Source organism: Sus scrofa, chromosome 3 (assembly GCF_054392235.1).
Source record: "Sus scrofa isolate SSC_HxYL_T2T_F1_AM1 chromosome 3, Sscrofa_HxYL_maternal_Yorkshire_Landrace_v2.0, whole genome shotgun sequence".
NCBI classification, from domain to species: Eukaryota; Metazoa; Chordata; class Mammalia; order Artiodactyla; family Suidae; genus Sus; species Sus scrofa.
In genome coordinates this window covers 29,398,652-29,417,305 of record NC_139385.1, presented here as the reverse complement: position 1 = coordinate 29,417,305, position 18,654 = coordinate 29,398,652, and the positions used below count along the sequence as shown (strand labels likewise).

Here is an 18,654-nt window from a genome sequence, read left to right as displayed (position 1 = left end):
CTCTTTTTTATTTTTTTTATTTTTTTTTGGTATTTATAGGTAATGCTGCTGAAGTAAATTTTTTTTTTTTTTTTGCTCTCTATTTTAGGGTCCACACCCGTGGCATATGGAGGTTCCCAGGCTAGGGGTCGAATCAGAGCCTTAGCTGCCAGCCTACACCACAGCTACAGCAACGTGGGATCCAAGCTACATCTGCATCCTGCACCACAGCTCACGGCAACGCCAGATCCTGAACCCGTTGAGCAAGGCCAGGGATCAAACCCGCAGCCTCCTGGTTCCTAGTTGGATTCGTTTCTGCTGTGCCACCATGGGAACTCCTGAAGTAAATATTTTGTTGCACAAACATTTACTTCTGAGGATTTATTTTTTCTTTTATATAAATTTGGTCACATTTACTGACTGAAGGGTCTGAATATCTTTACACTTCTTATTATTTTTTTATTTTTGTCTTATCCAGGGCCGCACCTACAGCATATGGAGGTTCCCAGGCTAGGGTTCCAACCGGATCTGTAGCCGCCGGCCTACACCACAGCCACAGCCACGCTGGATCCCAGCGGAGTCTGGGATCTACACCACAGCTCACAGCAACGCTGGATCCTTAACCCACTGAGCGATGGATTTGTTAACCACTGAGCCATGACGGGAACTCCGCTTCTTATTACTTTAAAAGACAAACATGTTTTATTATGGAAAATTCCAAGCACATGAAAAAGAAGAAAATAAATAATAATGACCCCTGCTCCGGCTGCAGCTAGTATCAATACATGACCAGTCTTGTTTTACCCAGACTCCTGCCACTCCTTGGTCCCCATTATTTCCAAACAAACCCCAGCCATCATATTTCAGGTTTGTAAATACATATCTGCCAAAGATAAGGACTCTTAAAAAAGAGCCACACTGCAATTACACACCTAAAACAAAAAAGCAACCCCTAACCACTCAGCATCCAGCGGCCACATTGCTCCAACTGTCCTATCATTTTTTAAATGGTTTGAATTTAGATCCAAATCAAGTCCCTACATGGCAATTGGTGGATGTGTTTGGAAAGCCCTTCAGGCTTTTTCTTTGCTGCAGTCTCGGAGAGAGGCGACGGAGAGCGCGTTTTTTTGTCCGCGTCTTGCATTCTTGGGGACTGTGACCAGCGCTGCGCTGGGGCTGGCATTTCCACGCCAGCCGCCGCAGGGAGGTGGGCGCGGTTCCCACCAACAGCCCGCTGGACGCAGAGTAGCCGAGCCGGGAGCGGCAGGTGAGGCTCGGGCTGCGGGGGAGGAGGGTCCCGCGGGGCCGGGCGCCAGGATCGCGGGGCCGGGGGGACAGACGCAGCTCAGGGCGCTGGGGTGGCGCGGAGGCCACAGGGTCTTCCCGCGGAGCTTCCTCAAGGAAGGGGCACAAGGTGTGCGTGAGGCAGCAGGTGACAGAGAGAGAAAGGCGAGGGGACAAGGGATAAATACAGCGACTTTAAGGGCTCATGGGGCTGGGGCACCCATGGGAGGGGAAGGGAGGAAATTTCCAAGAAAGGGATCCCATTCCACTTAACCATAGTAATAAGAACAGCAATGACGACAACTTCATAATTACAACAGCGGCAACAACGGTAACATCGTAATATAATAGCTGCTATTCATTGAGTATATGTGTCAGTGTTAGGCTCCTTTTTAACATTATTTTACATATAAGGAAAGTTCTTTGCTTTTTTTTTACATAGTTTATCTCATAGCTGTTCTGAGCAAGAAATGAGAATATCCAGGTAGACTCTGCATTGAATGGATACATTGATGAACTTTAAAAATGTTTAGGAGTTCCCGTGGTGGCGCAGTGGTTAACGAATCCGACTAGGAACCATGAGGTTGCGGGTTCGGTCCCTGCCCTTGCTCAGTGGGTTAACGATCCGGCGTTGCCGTGAGCTGTGGTGTAGGTTGCAGACGCGGCTGGGATCCCGCATTGCTGTGGCTCTGGCGTAGGCCAGTGGCTACAGCTCTGATTCAACCCCTAGCCTGGGAACCTCCATATGCTGCGGGAGCGGCCCAAGAAATAGCAAAAAGACAAAAAAAAAAAAGTTTACACAGTAGTAGGAGCTGTTGTGGCTCAGAGGGTCTGGACTAGTATCCACGAGGATATGGGTTCAATCCCTGGCCTCGCTCAGTGGGTTCAGGATCCGGCATTGCTGCAAGCTGCCCACGGATGGGGCTCGGACCCCGCGTTACTGTGGCTGTGGCACAGGCTGGCCCCTAGCTGGGAAACTTCATATGCCACGGGTGTGGCCCTTAAAAAGGGGGGAAAACAAATGTTTACAGAGTTTTTGGAAAGGAGGTACTATTCCCGTCTCCATGGTACAGAGGAGGGAATGCAAGCCCAGAGAGGTCAAGGAATTTGCTCAAGAGCACACAGCTAGTAATGGGTGGTTGAAAACTGGGGCGTCTATCCCTGAGGGAGCACCGGCCAGCTGGAGTTCCAGGTTCAGTCCTGGAGAGAAGAGGTAGTAGGTGTGTGGAGTCTTTAACTTGGGGGGTGGGATATGGTCCTGCCACCTACAGGCTGTGTGACCTTAGGCTCATCAATTGACTTTTAGGTCCTGTTCCTTCATCTGTGAGATAGAAATGATGGTGATATTTGCCTCAGAGATCCTCCAGGGACTAAGCACTCTGGAGGAGTGTAGAGAGTGCTTTGTTCTCATTCAATGGTTGCTACGACTATGATTGCTAGGGAGTCTGGCAGCCATGCGTTGCATCCCCTCTCTGTCATCTGTGTGCTCTGTGACGGCTGCGTGTCCACTGAACTCACCTGTGAGACTAAGCAAATCTTCAGGGCTGGTGGAGTGAGTAGATGATCCGGCAGATGGAAGATGCTCGGTGAGACCAGCGTCTCCCTGGCCGTCCTTTTATCACAGAATTGCAAGGCTTCCCTTTGGCTTTTCTGAGACTGAAATGACTGTCTCGAGTCTCACCATCAAGGGCAGAGGTGGGGCCGGCCCTCGGGCCTCCACACCTCTAGTCCAGGAAGCCCCTCCCCTTCCTTGACCCCTCCAACCCAGGTGAGCAGGGTCATTCCAACACCACGGTTTGAAATCCAGTCCAGGAGTTCCCGTTGTGGTTCAGCGGTTAAGGAACCCGACTAGGAACCATGAGGATGTGGGTTCGATCCCTGGCCTCGCTCAGTGGGTTAAGGATCCAGGGTTGCCGTGAGCTGTGATGTGGGCTGCAGACGCAGCTTGGATCCTGTGTGGCTGTGGCTGTGGTGCAGGCCAGCAGCTACAGCTCCAATCCAGCCCCTAGCCTGGGAACCTCCATATGTTGCAGGTATGGTCCTAAGAAAAAAGAAAAAAAAAAAAAAAAAAAGAAGAAAAGAAAAAAAGAAATCCAATCCAAATCCAGTTCGGATATGCTACAAACCAGACAAGTTTTCCCCACTTCGCATCATAACAATGAAAATGGTCTTGTGGTCTGGTTGGTTGGTTTGTGTTTGATTGAAAATTTCCAACTTACTCTCTGTAGACCCGTAAGTGTGTATGCGTGACACAGACCTTAAATGGTGCCATTTTGCAGACAGTGAAACTCCGTGTAATTGTGACGTGTGTCCGGGCTGGGCTGACCCAGCCTTGGGGGACCCTCCCAGCATCTTTGCAAGTTTTGTAGAAGATGAGATGGCTCTCCCCTCTTGGGTGACCAAGGCATCCTGGTTTGCCTACACCTTTCTGGGTTATGAAACTGAGCTGCTCCGTCCCAGGAAACCGGACGACTGGTCTCTGTCTTCATCCAACAGCTCGAAGTTTTTCAGGAAGCCATGTTCATTTCAGGCGTGTGGTCATTGTCGGTGTTTTCATTTTGCGTTCCTTCAAAGCAGTCCTTGCCTGCCTGGTTTTTGCCCATCTGCAGGGAGAGGAGGGGCTTTTGGGAGGAAGGGGGGGCCAGGCGCCTGGAGAAAGCTATCCACCCTCAAATCAACATCCTTTTAAACCTGTTGACCAAGCTACTGAAAGAGAGTGACCTGAAGGGCTTTTCATTAAAACCAAATCCCATCCTGGCGATGGGGCTGGGGTTTCATTGGAATGACGGTGGGATGTGCAGCAGAAAGCAGGCATCTGTTTCAGTAATTGTAAACCCCTTGTTGAGTTAATAGGGAGCTTGTTGCAATAAGCACAAGAAGCCGCATTGTCTGGGACACTGGAGAATTGTGAATGAGGCTAATACTCCGGGGCAGCGGACCAAATGGAAGGGAGGAAAAAGAGCCAAAGGTTTCCCAATGCCCTAAAGCCCATGAGAGTTACGGTGAGAGTTGAACTCACCAGCCTGTGGGGTGGGAGGGATGGGGCAGCTCAACACCTGTTAGAATGCTCTGCTCTTGGTGTCTGGAGGTTTCAGACGTTTGTATGTTTTTGCCCTGGGCAGTAAAATGAGTGTGACTGTTTCCCAAGCTGGTTGTGAGGCTCCCCTTGGGGAATAAAGAATCCACTTGGTATGACCAGCAAGACAATGGGAAATCTGAAGGAGAAGATACTGGGGTGCCTATAAAGTAATCTCAAGAAACCATGGCAGGCACGATGGCATTCCCTTCAAGTTCCTAAGAGGGTGGCATCCTGTGACTGGGTGGAAGCCTGCCTGGGAGTCAAGTGCACCAAGGTGCCGTGCCCAGTCTTCATCTGACTTGACCCAGGAGCAGCTCTTGAGTGGTCTCCCGTCTCTGCCCTTGGCCTTCAGGACCCCATCCTTTCTTGTTTTCCGACCAGCCCTCTGGCCACTCCTTTCAGCCTCCTTATCTCTCTACCTTTTTTATGAAAAACACATAGTCTCTTTTGTTTTTCCTTTCCTTTTTTTTTTTTTTTATAAATTTTTACAGCTGCACCTGCGGCATATGGAGGTCCCCAGGCTGGGGGTCAAATTGGAGCGGCACCTGTCAGCCTACGCCACAGCTACAGCAACACCAGATCCAAGCTGCCTCTGCAATCTGCACGGCAGGTTGTGACAATGCTGGATCCTTAACACACTGAGCGAGGCCAGGGATGGAACCCGCATCTGCACAGACACTGTGTTGGGTTCTTAACCTACTGAGCCACAATGGGAACACCAGGACGTAGCTCTGAAAAGTAGGCTTGGCAAACTTTTTCAGTAAAGGAACAGAGAGTAAATATTTTCGGCTTTGTGGGTCACACAGCCTTTGTCGCAACTTCCCGGCTCTGTCGTTGTAGGGTGAAAGCAGCCACAGTCGATGCTTAAATGAACGGAATGGCTGTTGTCCAATAAAACTATATTTATGGACACCAGCATTTCAATTTCATGCATGAAGTTTTCATGTGTCTAGAAGTATTGTTGTTTGATTTTTTTGAAACTGTTTAGAAATGTGAAAACCTTGTGAGCCATGCAAAATCAGGCAGACATTTGAATTTGGCCTGTGGGTTGTAGTTTATTAACCCCTTATAGGCGGTCATTGACAGGACGTGGCTGCCAGGTGAGCCTCAAGCTGGACTTGGGAATCAGAGCCTCTTCACCCCTCCCCTGTCCTTGGAATGTGTGTTCTGCCTGTTCCCAGAGTGGGAGCTGTTTTCAAGGACGCAGCCTTGAGAGAGTAAAGCGTGGTTAAGACATTTGGATTGAATATAAGATTGAACCCTAGTAAGGGCTCGACACAAACTTTTGAGATTCTGGCAGGTGGGTGTGGAGATCTGCTCATCTTGTGGCTGCTCAAGACAAGCCTTGTGGGAGTTCTCGTTGCACTGCAGCAGAAACAAATCTGACTGATATCCATGAGGACGCAGGTTTGATCCCTGGCCTCGCTCAGTGGGTTAAGGATTTGTTGTTGCTGTGAGCGGTGGTGTAAGTCATAGACACGGCTCAGATCTGGCATTGCTGTGGCTGTGGTGGAGGCTGGCAGCTGAAGCTTGGATTCGACCCCTAGCCTGGGAACCTCCATATGCCACCAATGCAGCCCAAAAAGCAGAAAAAAAAAAAAAAAGCCTGTAAGTAAGGCCCCTTGCTTTTTACACCTGCCACCTACCAATCTGGAGTGGTCTGCCTCTTCTGTCTCTCTTTACCCTCCCTATTTGGGGGCCAATTTGTGAACCAACATCCCTCCTTCTTTATTTGGTTGCGCCTGTAGTGTGTGGCAGTTCCTGGGCCAGAGGTGGCACCAGAGCCGCAGCAGTGATAACTCTAAATCCTTAACCGCTAGGCTGCCAGGGAACTCCCCAACATCTTTCCTTTAAAAGATAAATACTCCTTTAAAAGTATAAAATATAATCACATTTCTGTTATCGAACTTACAAATATTAACAGTAATTCTTTAAAATCTTCAGATGTCCAGTAAGGGTTCAGATTTCCCGAGTTGTCCCATAATTTTTTTTTTCTTGCACAAACCAGGGCCAGAATAGGAACCATAATTTTTTTTTTTTGTCTTTTTGCTATTTCTTGGGCCACTCCCGCGGCATATGGAGATTCCCGGGCTAGGGGTCTAACCAGAACTGTAGCCACCGGCCTACACCACAACTCACAGCAACGCCGGATCGTCAACCCACTGAGCAAGGGCAGGGACCGAACCTGCAACCTCATGGTTCCTAGTCGGATTCGTTAACCACTGCACCATGACGGGAACTCCGGAACCATAATTTTTTTAAAGATTTTTATTTTTTCTGTTATAGTTGACTTACAGTGTTCTCTCAATTTCTGCTATACAGCAAAGTCATGTATACATATATATATTCTTTTTCTCACATTATCTTTCATCATGCGCCATCACAAGTGACTATAGTTCCCTGTGCTGTATAGCAGAAGCTCATTGCTTATCCACTCCAAATACAATAGTTTACATCTATTAACCCCACAGTCCCAGTTCATCCCACTTCCTCCCCACCCCCTTGGCAATCACAAGTCTGTTCCCCAAGTCCAAGTTTCTTTTCTGTGGAAAGGTTCATTTGTGCCATATATTGGGTTCCAGGTGTAAGTGATATCATATGACATTGGTCTTTCTCCTTCTGACTTACTTCACTTAGGATGAGTCTCTAGTTGCATCCCTGTTGCCGCAAATGGCATTATTTTTCCTTTTTATGGCTGAGTAGTATTCCATTGTGTTTATTTACCACATCTTCTTAATCCATTCATCTGTCCATGGACATTTAGCTTGTTTCCATGTCTTGGCTATTGTGAATAGTGCTGCAACGAACATACATGTGCATATATCTTTTTCAGTGAGAGTTTTGTCCAGATATATGCCTAAGAGTGGGATTGCTGGGTCATTTGGTAGTTTTACATTTAGTTCTCTGAGGGACCTCCACACTGTTTTCCATAGTGGTTGAATCAACTTACATTCCCACCAACAGTGTAGGAGGGTTCCCTTTTTTTCCACACCCTCTCCAGCTTTTGTTATTTGTTGACGTGTTAATGACGGCCATTCTGACAGGTGTGAGGTGATACCTGAGAGTAGTTTTGATTTATATTTCTCTAATAATTTATGACATTGAACATTTTTTCATGTTGGCCGTCTGTATATCTTTGGAGAAATGTCTCTTCAGATCTTTTGCCCATTTTTCAGTTGGGTTGTTGGTTTTTTGCTGTTGAGTTGTGTAAGTTGTTTATATATTTTACAGGTTAAGCCCTTGTCAGTTGCATCATTTGAAACTTTGTCCCATTCTGTAGGTTGTCATTTTGTTTTTTTTGTTTTTTTTTTTGTTTTATGGTTTCCTTTGCTGTGCAAAAGTTTGTAAGTTTGATTAGTCCCATTGGTTTATTTTTGCTTTTATTTCTGTTGCTTTGGGAGACTGACCTGAGAAAACATTTGTAAGGTTGATGTCAGAGAATGTTTTGCCTGTGTTTCTCTTCTAGGAGTTTGATGGTGTCTTATCTTACATTTAAGTCTTTAAACCATTTTGAGTTTATTTTTGTGCATGGTGTGAGGGTGTGTTCTAGTTTCATTGATTTGTGTGCAGCTGTCCAGGTTTCCCAGCACCACTTGCTGAAGAGACTTTTTCCCATTTTATATTCTTGCCTCCTTTGTTGAAGATTAATTGACCAAAGGTGTCTGGGTTTTTTCCGGGTTCTCCATTCTGTTCCATTGGTCGGTAGTTCTGTTTTGATACCAGTACCACACTGTTTTGATGACTGTGACTTTGTAATATTGTCTAAAAGTCTGGGAGTGTTATGCCTCCTGCTTGGTTTTTGTTCCTCAGGTTTGCTTTGGCAATTCTGGATCTTTTATGGTTCCATATACATTTTTGGATTGTTTGTTCTAGTTCTGTGGAAAATGTCCTGGGTAATTTGATAGGGATTGCATTGAATCTGTAGACTGCTTTGGGTAGTACGTCCATTTTTATGATATTAATTCTTCCAACACAGAAGCATGGAATATCTTTCCATTTCTTTGCATCCACTTTAATTTCCTTGATTAATGTTTTATAGTTCTCAGCATATATGTCTTTCACTTCCTGGGTCAGGTTTATTCCCAGGTATTTAATTTTGGGGGGTGAGATTTTAAAAGGTATTATATTTTTCAAATTTGGAAGTTCCATCTGCATCTTTTAAAAATCTTCCATATCTCTGTTTAACATGTTTACATTTTTCTCTACCTTCTTAAACTTACAGAATATATTTATAGCTGTCATCCTGTCTACTAATTTGATCTCCTGGGTCATTTCTGGATCCACTTCTGTGAATTGGGCTTTTTCTGTGGTAAGTGCCCATATTTTCCTATCTCTTTGCCTGGCAATTTTTGATTGGATGCTGGACATTTTGTATTTTACATTGCATTTTACGCAATTAATTTACATCAATCTTACATTTGGTATTTTACATTGGATTTTATGATACGCCTCTGATATTGTTGGGTTTTGTTCTGATGCAGTCTAGGTATTTGGAATCAATTTGATTCTTTCAAGGCTGACTTTTAAGCCTTTTGAGGGTAGGGCCAGGGCAGACTTTAGTGGAGGGCTCTCCAGCCTATTGCCTAGGCAACACTTCTCCGAGAATGATCCTTGATGCCCTGTGTATTTGTTGGTTTTCCACTCCAGCTGGTGGGAGTTATTCTCACCCTGCGTGAACTCCAGGGGTTGCTCTGCTTACTTCTGGTGGTTCTTTCTCCAGCCTCTGGTGGTTGCTTACAGGTACAGGCATAGACAGACCAATACTCAGTCAAAGACTTAAGGGACCCTTCTTCAAATCCCCAGAACTCCTCTCTCTCTATGCAGCTTCCCCCTCTTCAAATTGTCTTCCCTGTGGATCCTAGTTGCCTCGATTTCCCTAAACTCCCACTCTGTCTCCGCAACGCAGTGAGACTCAGAGGCTCTGTGGGGATGCTGCCTCTTGTGCTGTGCTCTGGAGACTCCAGACCGAGAGCAGGAGCACTTAGAGAAAACCTTCAATTTTCCCTCCTAAGTGGGGCAAAACCCAGTTCTCCACCTCCCTCTTTGCTCTCTTCCCATGAACCTGTCACCTTTACTACTCACGGGAAACACGCAACACAAACATGGCCCTTCGGATGCTCCTGGTCACCAAATATGTGGAGGGTTTTCCTGACATCAGGTGATGCCGTGACAGCAGGTTAGTGTCCTGCAGTGTAACGCCATTCTGACACTGGCTACCCGGAGGTCCCGCAGGACCTCACGGTCTACCATCAGGTCCCGCAGGTCAAGGGCTCATCAGTCCCACAAGACCTTCCTCATCCCATTTCAGATACCAGTCTTGGAGTTCCCGTCGTGGCGCAGTGGTTCACGAATCCGACTAGGAACCATGAGGTTGCGGGTTCAATCCCTGGCCTTGCTCAGTGGGTGAAGGATCCAGTATTGCCGTGAGCTATGGTGTATGTCACAGACGTGGCTCGGATCCCACGTGGTGGCTGTGGTGTAGGCCGGCGGCTGAAGCTCTGATTCGACCTCTAGCCTGGGAACCTCCATATGCCACAGATGTGGCCCTGAAAAGACGAAACAAACAAAAAACTAAAAAAAAAAGAAAAAATCCCCAAACCCTTAAGGGATTCTGGGTCTATTTATTTCCCTTTTTATCTTCTGGATGCTCTTAAATATCTTTAAAGATATAGCCCGAATCAAACCCCAATCACTTCCATGCTTGAATTAATTCCAGGAGAATGTCTCGGGAATCTAAGACTTACCGACTGCTGCTGTTCCTTTTTCTGGGCCATGGAGTGGCAAGTCACAGAGCCTCAGAGTCCCGGCAGGGTAAGTCCCAAGGGAGGAACCATCTGTCCTGGTTTCCACACATCTTAGGGAATGGGGTAGGGTTAGATCAATTTAGGTACATGACTCCGTAAAGTGTTTTGGGGTATGTGGGTACCTGTGTGTGTGTACATATATACGTGTAGAATTTTCAGGATTATTCTAAAAGGGTTTTTCTTTTTTTTTTTTTTTTGTCTTTTTTGCAATTTATTGGGCTGCTCCCTTAGCATATGGAGGTTCCCAAGGTAGGGGTCTAATCGGAGCCGTAGCTGCTGGCCTATACCAGAGCCCCAGCCACGCGAGATCCGAGCCGTGTCTGCAACCTACACCACAGCTCACGTCAACACCGGATCCTTTACCCACTGAGCGAGGCCAGGGATCGAACCCACAACCTCATGGTTCCTAGTCGGATGTGCTAACCACTGAGCCACGACGGGAACTCCTAAAAGGGTTTTTCAAACCAAGGTTTTCTCCCACTGGCATATAGGGATGTACATATCATTAAAATTCACTAAAAATTTCCTTCATGAGTGACCTTTAGGGGGCCCTCTTTTCTTAATCTGTGTTTGTGGTTTTGAAGGTCATTTGATTCATTCAATCAATGGCTTTGTTGCAGATTTGCATCCATTGCTGCAAAAAGTGGCGGTGAGTGGGCCGTTTTCTTTTAAACAATGTCCCCTTTGTTGGAGCCTCCGACTTTGACTTTCGGATGTTATCCTTGATGTGATCGCTTTGCCTTTTAGGAAGAAATAATCGATGGAAGCTACCTGAATGGTAAAGTCCCCTCCATCCTCGCTTGTTGCTTCTAAGAATTTCAAACAGAATGGGCCTATAATCTCTCTGGAATGATTCCTTTTTAAGTTGTCTTTTCATTTTGTTTCCATTGTAGCACTGTTGGATCTCATACAGTTTCAAAGGTAACCTACCCTAATGGGGAGGGGAAGGGATGGAATAGATTTTTAATAAAAATTCTTGTTTTTCTGTTTTTTGTTTTTGTCTTTTAGGGCCTCACCTGCGGCATGTGGAGGTTCCCAGGCTAGGGGTCGAATGGGAGCCACAGCTGCCAGCCTACACCACAGCCACAGCAATGCCAGATCCAAGCCACGTCTGTGACCCACACCACAGCTCACGGTGACACCAGATCCTTATTAACCCACTGAGTGAGGCCAGGAATCGAACCTACATCCTCATGCATGCTAGTCATATTCATTTTTTCTGAGCCATGAGGGGAACTCCTTTAATAAAAATTCTTAATGGAAGTCTCTCTCTCTCTCTTTAAAAGATAAATGTTGTTTTATTTTATTTGAATTTTTTTTATGGCTGCACCTGCGGCATATGGACGTTCCCAGACTAGGGGTCAAATCAGAGCTGCAGCTACTGGCCTACACCACAGCCACAGCAATACAGGATCCGAGCTACATCTGCAACCTACACTGCGGTTTGTGGCCACTCCAGATCCTTAACCCACAGAGCGAAGCCAGGGATTGAACCCATATCCTCACGGACACTATATGGGGTTCTTAACCCGCTGAGCCACCATGGGATCCCTTTAATGGAAGTCTCTTAATTTTAAAGAGTCATATGTACTCATTATGGAAAATATCACCCAAGGCACAAGTCTTTTAAAATAAATACTTTTGTTCTACAAAATATTGGTCCCCTCTGCCCGAGCCCAACAGTTAACATTTACTGAGCTACGTTTACTTTGTAGCAGACACTGTTCTAACTTTTCTCTGCCTAGAAACACACGTAATTCTCACAAGCCTCCCTCCCCGACGCAGGTCGGTCCTATTATCCCATTGGACAGAATAATGAAACTGAGGCCCAAGGAGGTGAATTAAGGTCACAAAGCCAGGAAGTGGTAGAACTGGGGTGTGTACCCAACAGCCTGGTTCCAGGCTCACTGACATGATGCTTTCACTGTAATTTTATATACTGCATACAGGCTGGTGTTAGATACCAGGGATATGGGGCAGGGCGCTCGACAGTGTTGTGGAAAGACAAATATTAACAGATAATTCTCACATAACAGTGGAGGTCTCGTCGTAGCTCAGTGGTTAACGAACATGACTAGTATCCATGAGGACACGGGTTCGATCCCTGGCCTTGCTCAGTGGGTTAAGGATCCCGAGTTGCTGTGGCTGTGGTGTCGGCCTTCAGCTACAGCTCCGATTTGACCCCTAGCCTGGGAACGTCCATATGCCGTGGGTGTGCCCCTAAATAGACAAAGGCAAAAAAAAAAAATAATAACATAACAAGTATTGTGAAGGAGAAATAGGAGCCTTGGGGGCCCCATGACAGGAGCATTCAATTATATTAAAGTGAGAGATTCCCATAAACGTGCTTCTCCTTAGGTAACCAGTTGGTAGTTTGAATATGTTCTTTCCGGCTAAAATTTTTTTCTTTTTATAGCGGCGCCTGTAGCATATGGGAGTTCTTTGCCTAGGGGTCGAATTGGAGCTGCAGCTGCAGGTCTATAGCACAGCCACAGCAACAACACTGGATCTGAGCCACATCTACTAAGTACACCACAGCTTGTGGCAACACTGAGTACTTAACCCACTAAGCAAGGCTAGGGATTGAGCCTGCTTCCTCGTGGACCCTATGTTGGGTTCTTAACCCACTGAATTAATGGAAACTCCCCAGGCTAAAATTTTTATCTATCTGTCTGTCTGTCTATCTATCATAAAAATGGGATTATAAAAGGCCTTCTAATTTAAGGCAAGAAGATTTATCCACTGCCAATGACTCCATCACAGCTGGAAGGAAAAGTCCAACTTCTTCCTTTTTTTTTTTTTTTTTTTTTTTTGTCTTTTTAGGGCCCAACCTGCGGCATATGGAGGTTCCCAGGCTAGGGGTCAAATTGGAGCTGTAGCTGCCTGCCTATACCACAGTCACAGCGATGCCAGATCCATGATGTGTCTGTGACCTGCACCAGAGCTGACAGCAAAGTCAGATCCTTAACCCACAGATCAAGGCCAGGGATCGAACCTTCATCCTCAATGAGGATGCTAGTCAGATTCATTTGCACTGAGCCAAGATGGGAACTCCCTTCCTTTTCTTCTTGGTGAATGGTAATCCATTGAACAGATATACCAACTATTTAATCTTTCACCTGTTCTTGGACATTTGAGCTGTTTCCAATTTCCATTTTTCAGCTGCTATGAATGAAAATGTGCATTTTCTATGTGTTGGGTACTGTTCAAAGCACTTTACATGTGTGGACAAATTTAATTCTCACATTTGTTAGCTGCATTTCATAGAAAAGGGAAACAGAGGCACAGGACAATTCGATAAATGGACCCAGGGTTCAAATCCAGATTTTAAGCCTATATTCTTTACTGTGGAAGCCTTTCACAGTACATACAACATCTATTTTATTTTTATTATTTTATTTTTATTTTTATGGCCACACCTGTGGCATATGGAAGTTCCCAGGCTAAGGATTGAATCAGAGCTGCAGCTGAGGCCGATGGCATAGCCACAGCAACATCAGATACAGGCTGCAACTGCCACCTGCAGCTTATGGCAACACCAGATCCTTAACCCTCTGAGCAAGGCCAGGGATTGAACCTGCATCCTCACAGAGACAATGTCAGGTGCTTAACCTGTTGGGCCACAACAGGGGCTCCCTATTTTTTTTTGTTAAACTTAATATCATCAGGTTATCTTTCTAAGTCAGTCTGTTTGGATTTTTTTTTTTTTCTTATTGTCTTTCTAGGGTTGCACCTGCAGCATATGGAGGTTCCCAGGCTAGGGGTCCAATCGGAGCTGTAGCCGCTGGCTTACACCACAGCCACAGCAACACTGGATCCAAGCCGCATCTGCAACCACAGCTCACAGCAACGCCGGATCCTTAACCCACTGAGCAAGGCCAGGGATCGAACCTGCAACCTCACAGTTCCTAGTCGGATTCGTTTCCACTGGGCCGCAACGGGAACTCCTGGATTCTAGTTAATCTGAGTGGGTTGTTATGGGACTTAGAACATAGCACGCAGCTCTGAAATCCATCATTGTCTTTGAGAGATTGGTATCCAGAGGATTCTTAGAATTGGAAAGTCCCCCACACTGTCTCAAGGTAACACATCTCCTACCTCCAAGCACCCAGTTCCTAGCATCCTGGGCCCATTCCCACTATTTTCCCCAAACGGTGGTCCCCTGAGCCTTCAGCAGGTAGGGGAACTACTCATCCTGGGGAATCTGTCGTGCCAACCTCCTCTTGTCTGTCTCCGACTGAAGCTCCCACGTGTGGACGGCAGACCTGTCTCACAGAGTTCTGGATTATCTGAATTCGCGGAATGTTGCCTTCACCATCCCCAGCCTGCAGGTGTGTATCTGAGACCCATCCCTATGTTCCCCTCCCAGTGCTCAGGGATTGCAAACTCACGGCCCAGGTAAGCTGGAGAAGTGGGCAAGGGGAGAGCTGGTGAGAGACTCACACCAAGAGACCTGTTCTATCTAGCTGTTCTGGAAACAGGAAACAAGCTCTTTTGTCACACACACCCCTGCCTTTTTTGTCTTTTTAGTCTTTTTAGGGCTGCACCCATAGCAGATGGAGGTTCCCAGGCTAGGGGTTGAATCAGAGCTGTAGCCGCTGCCTACACCACAGCTACAGCCATCCCAGATCCGAGCCATGTCTGGAACCTACACCACAGCTCACGGCAACGCCAGATCCTTAACCCACTGAGCGAGGCCAGGGATTGATCCTGCATCCTCACGGATACTCATCAGATTTGCTTCTGCTGAGCCACAATGGGAACTCCTCATTTTTCCACTTTTGATGGAGACATGGTGTATCAGCGTACAGGCTGAGCTGCTGTAACAAAGAGACCTTAGATTGCCGAAGCTCAAACAATTTCATTTATTTCTAGCCCATGTCCAGAGCCAGATGGGGGCTCCAGAGAGGAGAGGTGGCTCTATTTACTTTAAAAGGCTAACAAGGGGACTGGGTTCCTTCTGCCTTGTTTCCTTTGTTGCCCATGTGGTTGAAATAGCACATCCATTCTCTAGCCCAGAGAGGGCGTTGTGGGAAAGAGGAAGTGAAGACTGAACAGCTTCTCTTTAAGGATGTGGCCAGAGCATGGCATTGGCTCGCAGTCCGCAGTCACATCTTATTGCAAAGGAGTAAGATGAGAGGGTTTCCTGAGAGGCCACGTACCTGGCTAAAACTTGTTGATTCTGTTCTCAAAAGGAATTAAAAGAGAGCGGCTCTTGGGGTATAATTATCAGTCTCTCAATCATGGCGCCAAGAAACGTTTTTCTTCCCCTTTATCCTACAGTAGCACAAGCATGTACGCAGACGGCAAATGCTTTAGGGGGCAATAGGGCATGGTGGGGACTGTGGCAAACTGGCTGGCACATGCCTCTTCAGCACGCTCAGTAGCCCAGGGTGCTATTTTGTGCCTTTGCCCATACACTGTGAATAGCATGGAAAATTGAGAGACTGTTCTTTCAGACCTCAACGACTATTATCTGATTCAGCAAAGTCGTCAGTGAAGTTAGGACATCGATGGGTGAGGACCTGACTGCTGTCTTGGCTGTTTCAGTTTTCACTTACTTTATTTTTATTTTGCTTTTTAGGGCGACACCTGCAGCATATGGAGGTTGCCAGGCTAGGGGTCCAACCCGAGCTATAGACGCCAGCCTACACCACAGCCACAGCAATGCGGGATCCAAGCTGCGTCTGTGACCTACACCACAGCTCTTGGCAACACCGGATCCTTAACCCACTGAGTGAGGCCAGGGATCAAACCCACAACCTCATGGTTGCTGGTCGGGTGTGCTAACCACTGAGCCATGACGGGAACTCCAGTTTTCACTTACTTTAGAATGAAGATGAAAGTGTCAACCAACCTTCGCATAAGAGTGACATTCAGAGGCCTGGTTATTAGCCATTTACCAAGATACCCCCTCGCCAGAGGTGGCTGGTGGCCTCGTGCCATCTATTGTCTTCATTTTGTTCAACAGTCTGTGTCATCTCTAGGGAAGGGTTACCTGCCCCCTTCTCTCTAGCCGTGGGGTTTTTCATGAAATGTGTCTGTTTTAAGCAGATTAGGAGATCTGCGGCCTCTCCTCCGTTTGTGTATTTGTTTATTCATTCAGTACCACTTATTCAGCCTCTCTTCTCTGCCAGGCACCCTTCGAGACAGTGGAGACTCAGGAGAACAGGGCAGTCGCATCATGACCCAGAGGGCCCTTCATTCTAGAGGGAGAGACATTGGGCAAACAGTTGTTCAACTCATTCAGGACAGAAATAACAGCCAGCCCTTATTCACCCCCTGCTGTGTGCCAGGCACCCCTGAGAACCCTTTTTATTCTCATTTACTCCTCATGATTTAGGATTAATCCTTCCTGACAGACTAAGCTTGACTATTGTCCCTCCCTTTTAGCTGAGAAAACTGAAGCCCAGAGATAGTGTTGCCCATTTATCAAAGAAAAATACAGGAGTCCCAGGGTTCCCGTTGTGGCTCCGTGGTTAATGAACCTGACTAATACCCATGAGGACCTGGGTTTGATCCCTGGCCCCGCTCAGGGGATTAAGGATCTGGATCTGGCATTGCTGTGAATTGTGGTGTAAGTCTCAGATATGGCTTGGATCCGGCGTGGCTGTGGCTGTGGTGTAGGCCAACAGCTGTAGCTCCAATTCTACTCCTAGCTTGGGAACCTTCCTATGCTGGGGGTATGGCCCTAAAAAGACAAAACCAACCAACCAACCAACAGGAATCTCAGTTAAAGTAGACTTGCGGATGAACAACGAATACATTTTTAGTATAAGTATATCCCCACAAAATTTGGGATATACTTATGCTAAAAAATTAATTCTTTGTTTATCTACAGTTTACATTTAACTGGGCATCCTGTATTTTATCTAGCAATCCTAGTTAAGAAACTTGCCTGAAGCTGCACAGCTAGTAAGTGGCAAGGTGGGGACTTGCACAGGGGTTGCCTGGTTCCAGATCTCGCCTTTGCCTATGCTATCCTGCCATGCTGCCTTTCTAGAGCACTTCTCTTTAAGGAAGATTTAGAAAAGAATTCCTCATATAGCAGAGGAAATCTCTATCAAGAGAGGCTATTGGCCTCTTCTCCCCACCTGGGAGGAAATGCCATCGAGAGTTCATGGTACCTGAATTTGGCTTCTGGTTTGGTCTTGGGCATTGAGAGAGGTTTGAGCAGTGCCCATCTGGGTGTAATAAGCTTTCTTTTCTTTCTTTCTTTCTTTCTTTCTTTCTTTCTTTCTTTCTTTCTTTTTTTGTCTTTTTGCCTTTTCTTGGGCCGCTCCCGCGGCATATGGAGGTTCCCAGGCTAGGGGTTGAATCGGAGCTGGAGTCACTGGCCTCCGCCAGAGCCACAGCAACGCAGGATCCTTAACCCACTGAGCAAGGCCAGGGATCGAACCTGCAACCTCATGGTTCCTAGTCGGATTCGTTAACCACTGCGCCACAATGGGAACTCCGTAATAAGCTTTCTGAGTAGAGGCCAGCTGCTCTGGACTTGAAACCTTGGTCACCTGCAGGGACCAGGCAGGCCTTGGGAAAATGAGCTTCCTGGAGAGGGGTAAGCAGGAAAGGTAATCACAGTGAAAGGCTGCCCCAGGCCTGGTGATTGTTGCGAAGAAGGGGATGTGTGCCCAGCATTGCCACATCTTTGTGTTTTCCAAGAGAAGTTGAAAATCTGGATTTTTGGAATCCCCTGAATTTTCAATGTTGGCAATTCATAGCAAATTTTATTTTTATTTTTATTTTTTTTTATTTTTAGGGCTGCACCTGCAGCATATGGAGGTTCCCAGGCTAGGGGTCAAATTGGAGCTGCAGGTGCTGGCCGCAGCCACAGTCACAGCAACTCAGCCGGTGACCTACACCACAGCTCACGGCAACGCAGGATCCTTAACCCACCAAATGAGGCCAGGGATCGAACCTGTGTCCTCATAGATACTAGTCGGGTTTGATACTGAGCCACAACAGGGAACTCCAGTTCATGACAAATTTTGGAGTAAACTTAGCAAGGATGGGTGCCGGCTTCCAGCCTGTGGTCTCTGTGGGGAGTTGGGTGGCTTGGCTGGGTTGCTGGCCGTGGTGCTGACCTTGTCCTTTTTTCACGGACTCTCCACACTCTTGCCTCCAGGCAGCCATGGAAAACCACCTGGAGCAGCGTCTGTACCAGCCCCAGAAGCTTCTGGAGGACCTGAGGGGAACAGATGCTCTGCAATTCCACACAGCCATGCGATGTCTCTTAGAGGACAAGAAGGAGCGCTTGGTGAGGTGTTCGTGGCACGCCTGGAGCAGGGGGGTCCAGGGCCAGTTGGTGTTTGTCCAGCTGAATGGAATTGAGCCACACTAAGGCCTGAGCCCTTCTGTATCTCTTCCTCCTCCCTCTGCAAACTCCCTGGGAGTTTTGGGACCTGGGTTTTCCCTCTTTCTCCAAAGTTCAAGTGAAAAGCCTTATGATTCATTGTCGTCGTCTCCTTCGTCTTCTTCTTCTTCGTCTCCTCCTCCTCCTTCTGTCTT

At 46.9% G+C, this 18,654-nt stretch overlaps 1 protein-coding gene across 2 annotated transcripts in view; it reads left to right on the top strand.

Annotated features, from left to right (window-relative positions):
- Positions 1–970: 970 nt before the first annotated feature.
- OTOA (otoancorin) overlaps positions 971–18,654 on the top strand; it is a 93,571-nt gene continuing 75,887 nt past the window's right edge. The window contains exons 1-8 of one of the 2 annotated variants that reach the window (XM_085017345.1): positions 2,003–2,142; positions 5,773–8,651; positions 10,059–10,153; positions 10,767–10,795; positions 10,894–10,924; positions 11,040–11,067; positions 14,390–14,477; positions 18,272–18,403. In XM_085017345.1, the coding sequence (XP_084873471.1) occupies positions 10,063–10,153; positions 10,767–10,795; positions 10,894–10,924; positions 11,040–11,067; positions 14,390–14,477; positions 18,272–18,403 (399 nt within the window). In that variant the 5' untranslated portion in view covers positions 2,003–2,142; positions 5,773–8,651; positions 10,059–10,062. Of the gene's footprint in view, positions 1,247–2,002; positions 2,143–5,772; positions 8,652–10,058; positions 10,154–10,766; positions 10,796–10,893; positions 10,925–11,039; positions 11,068–14,389; positions 14,478–18,271; positions 18,404–18,654 lie in introns of those variants that run through there. The other variant, XM_085017344.1, reaches the window with a different exon arrangement.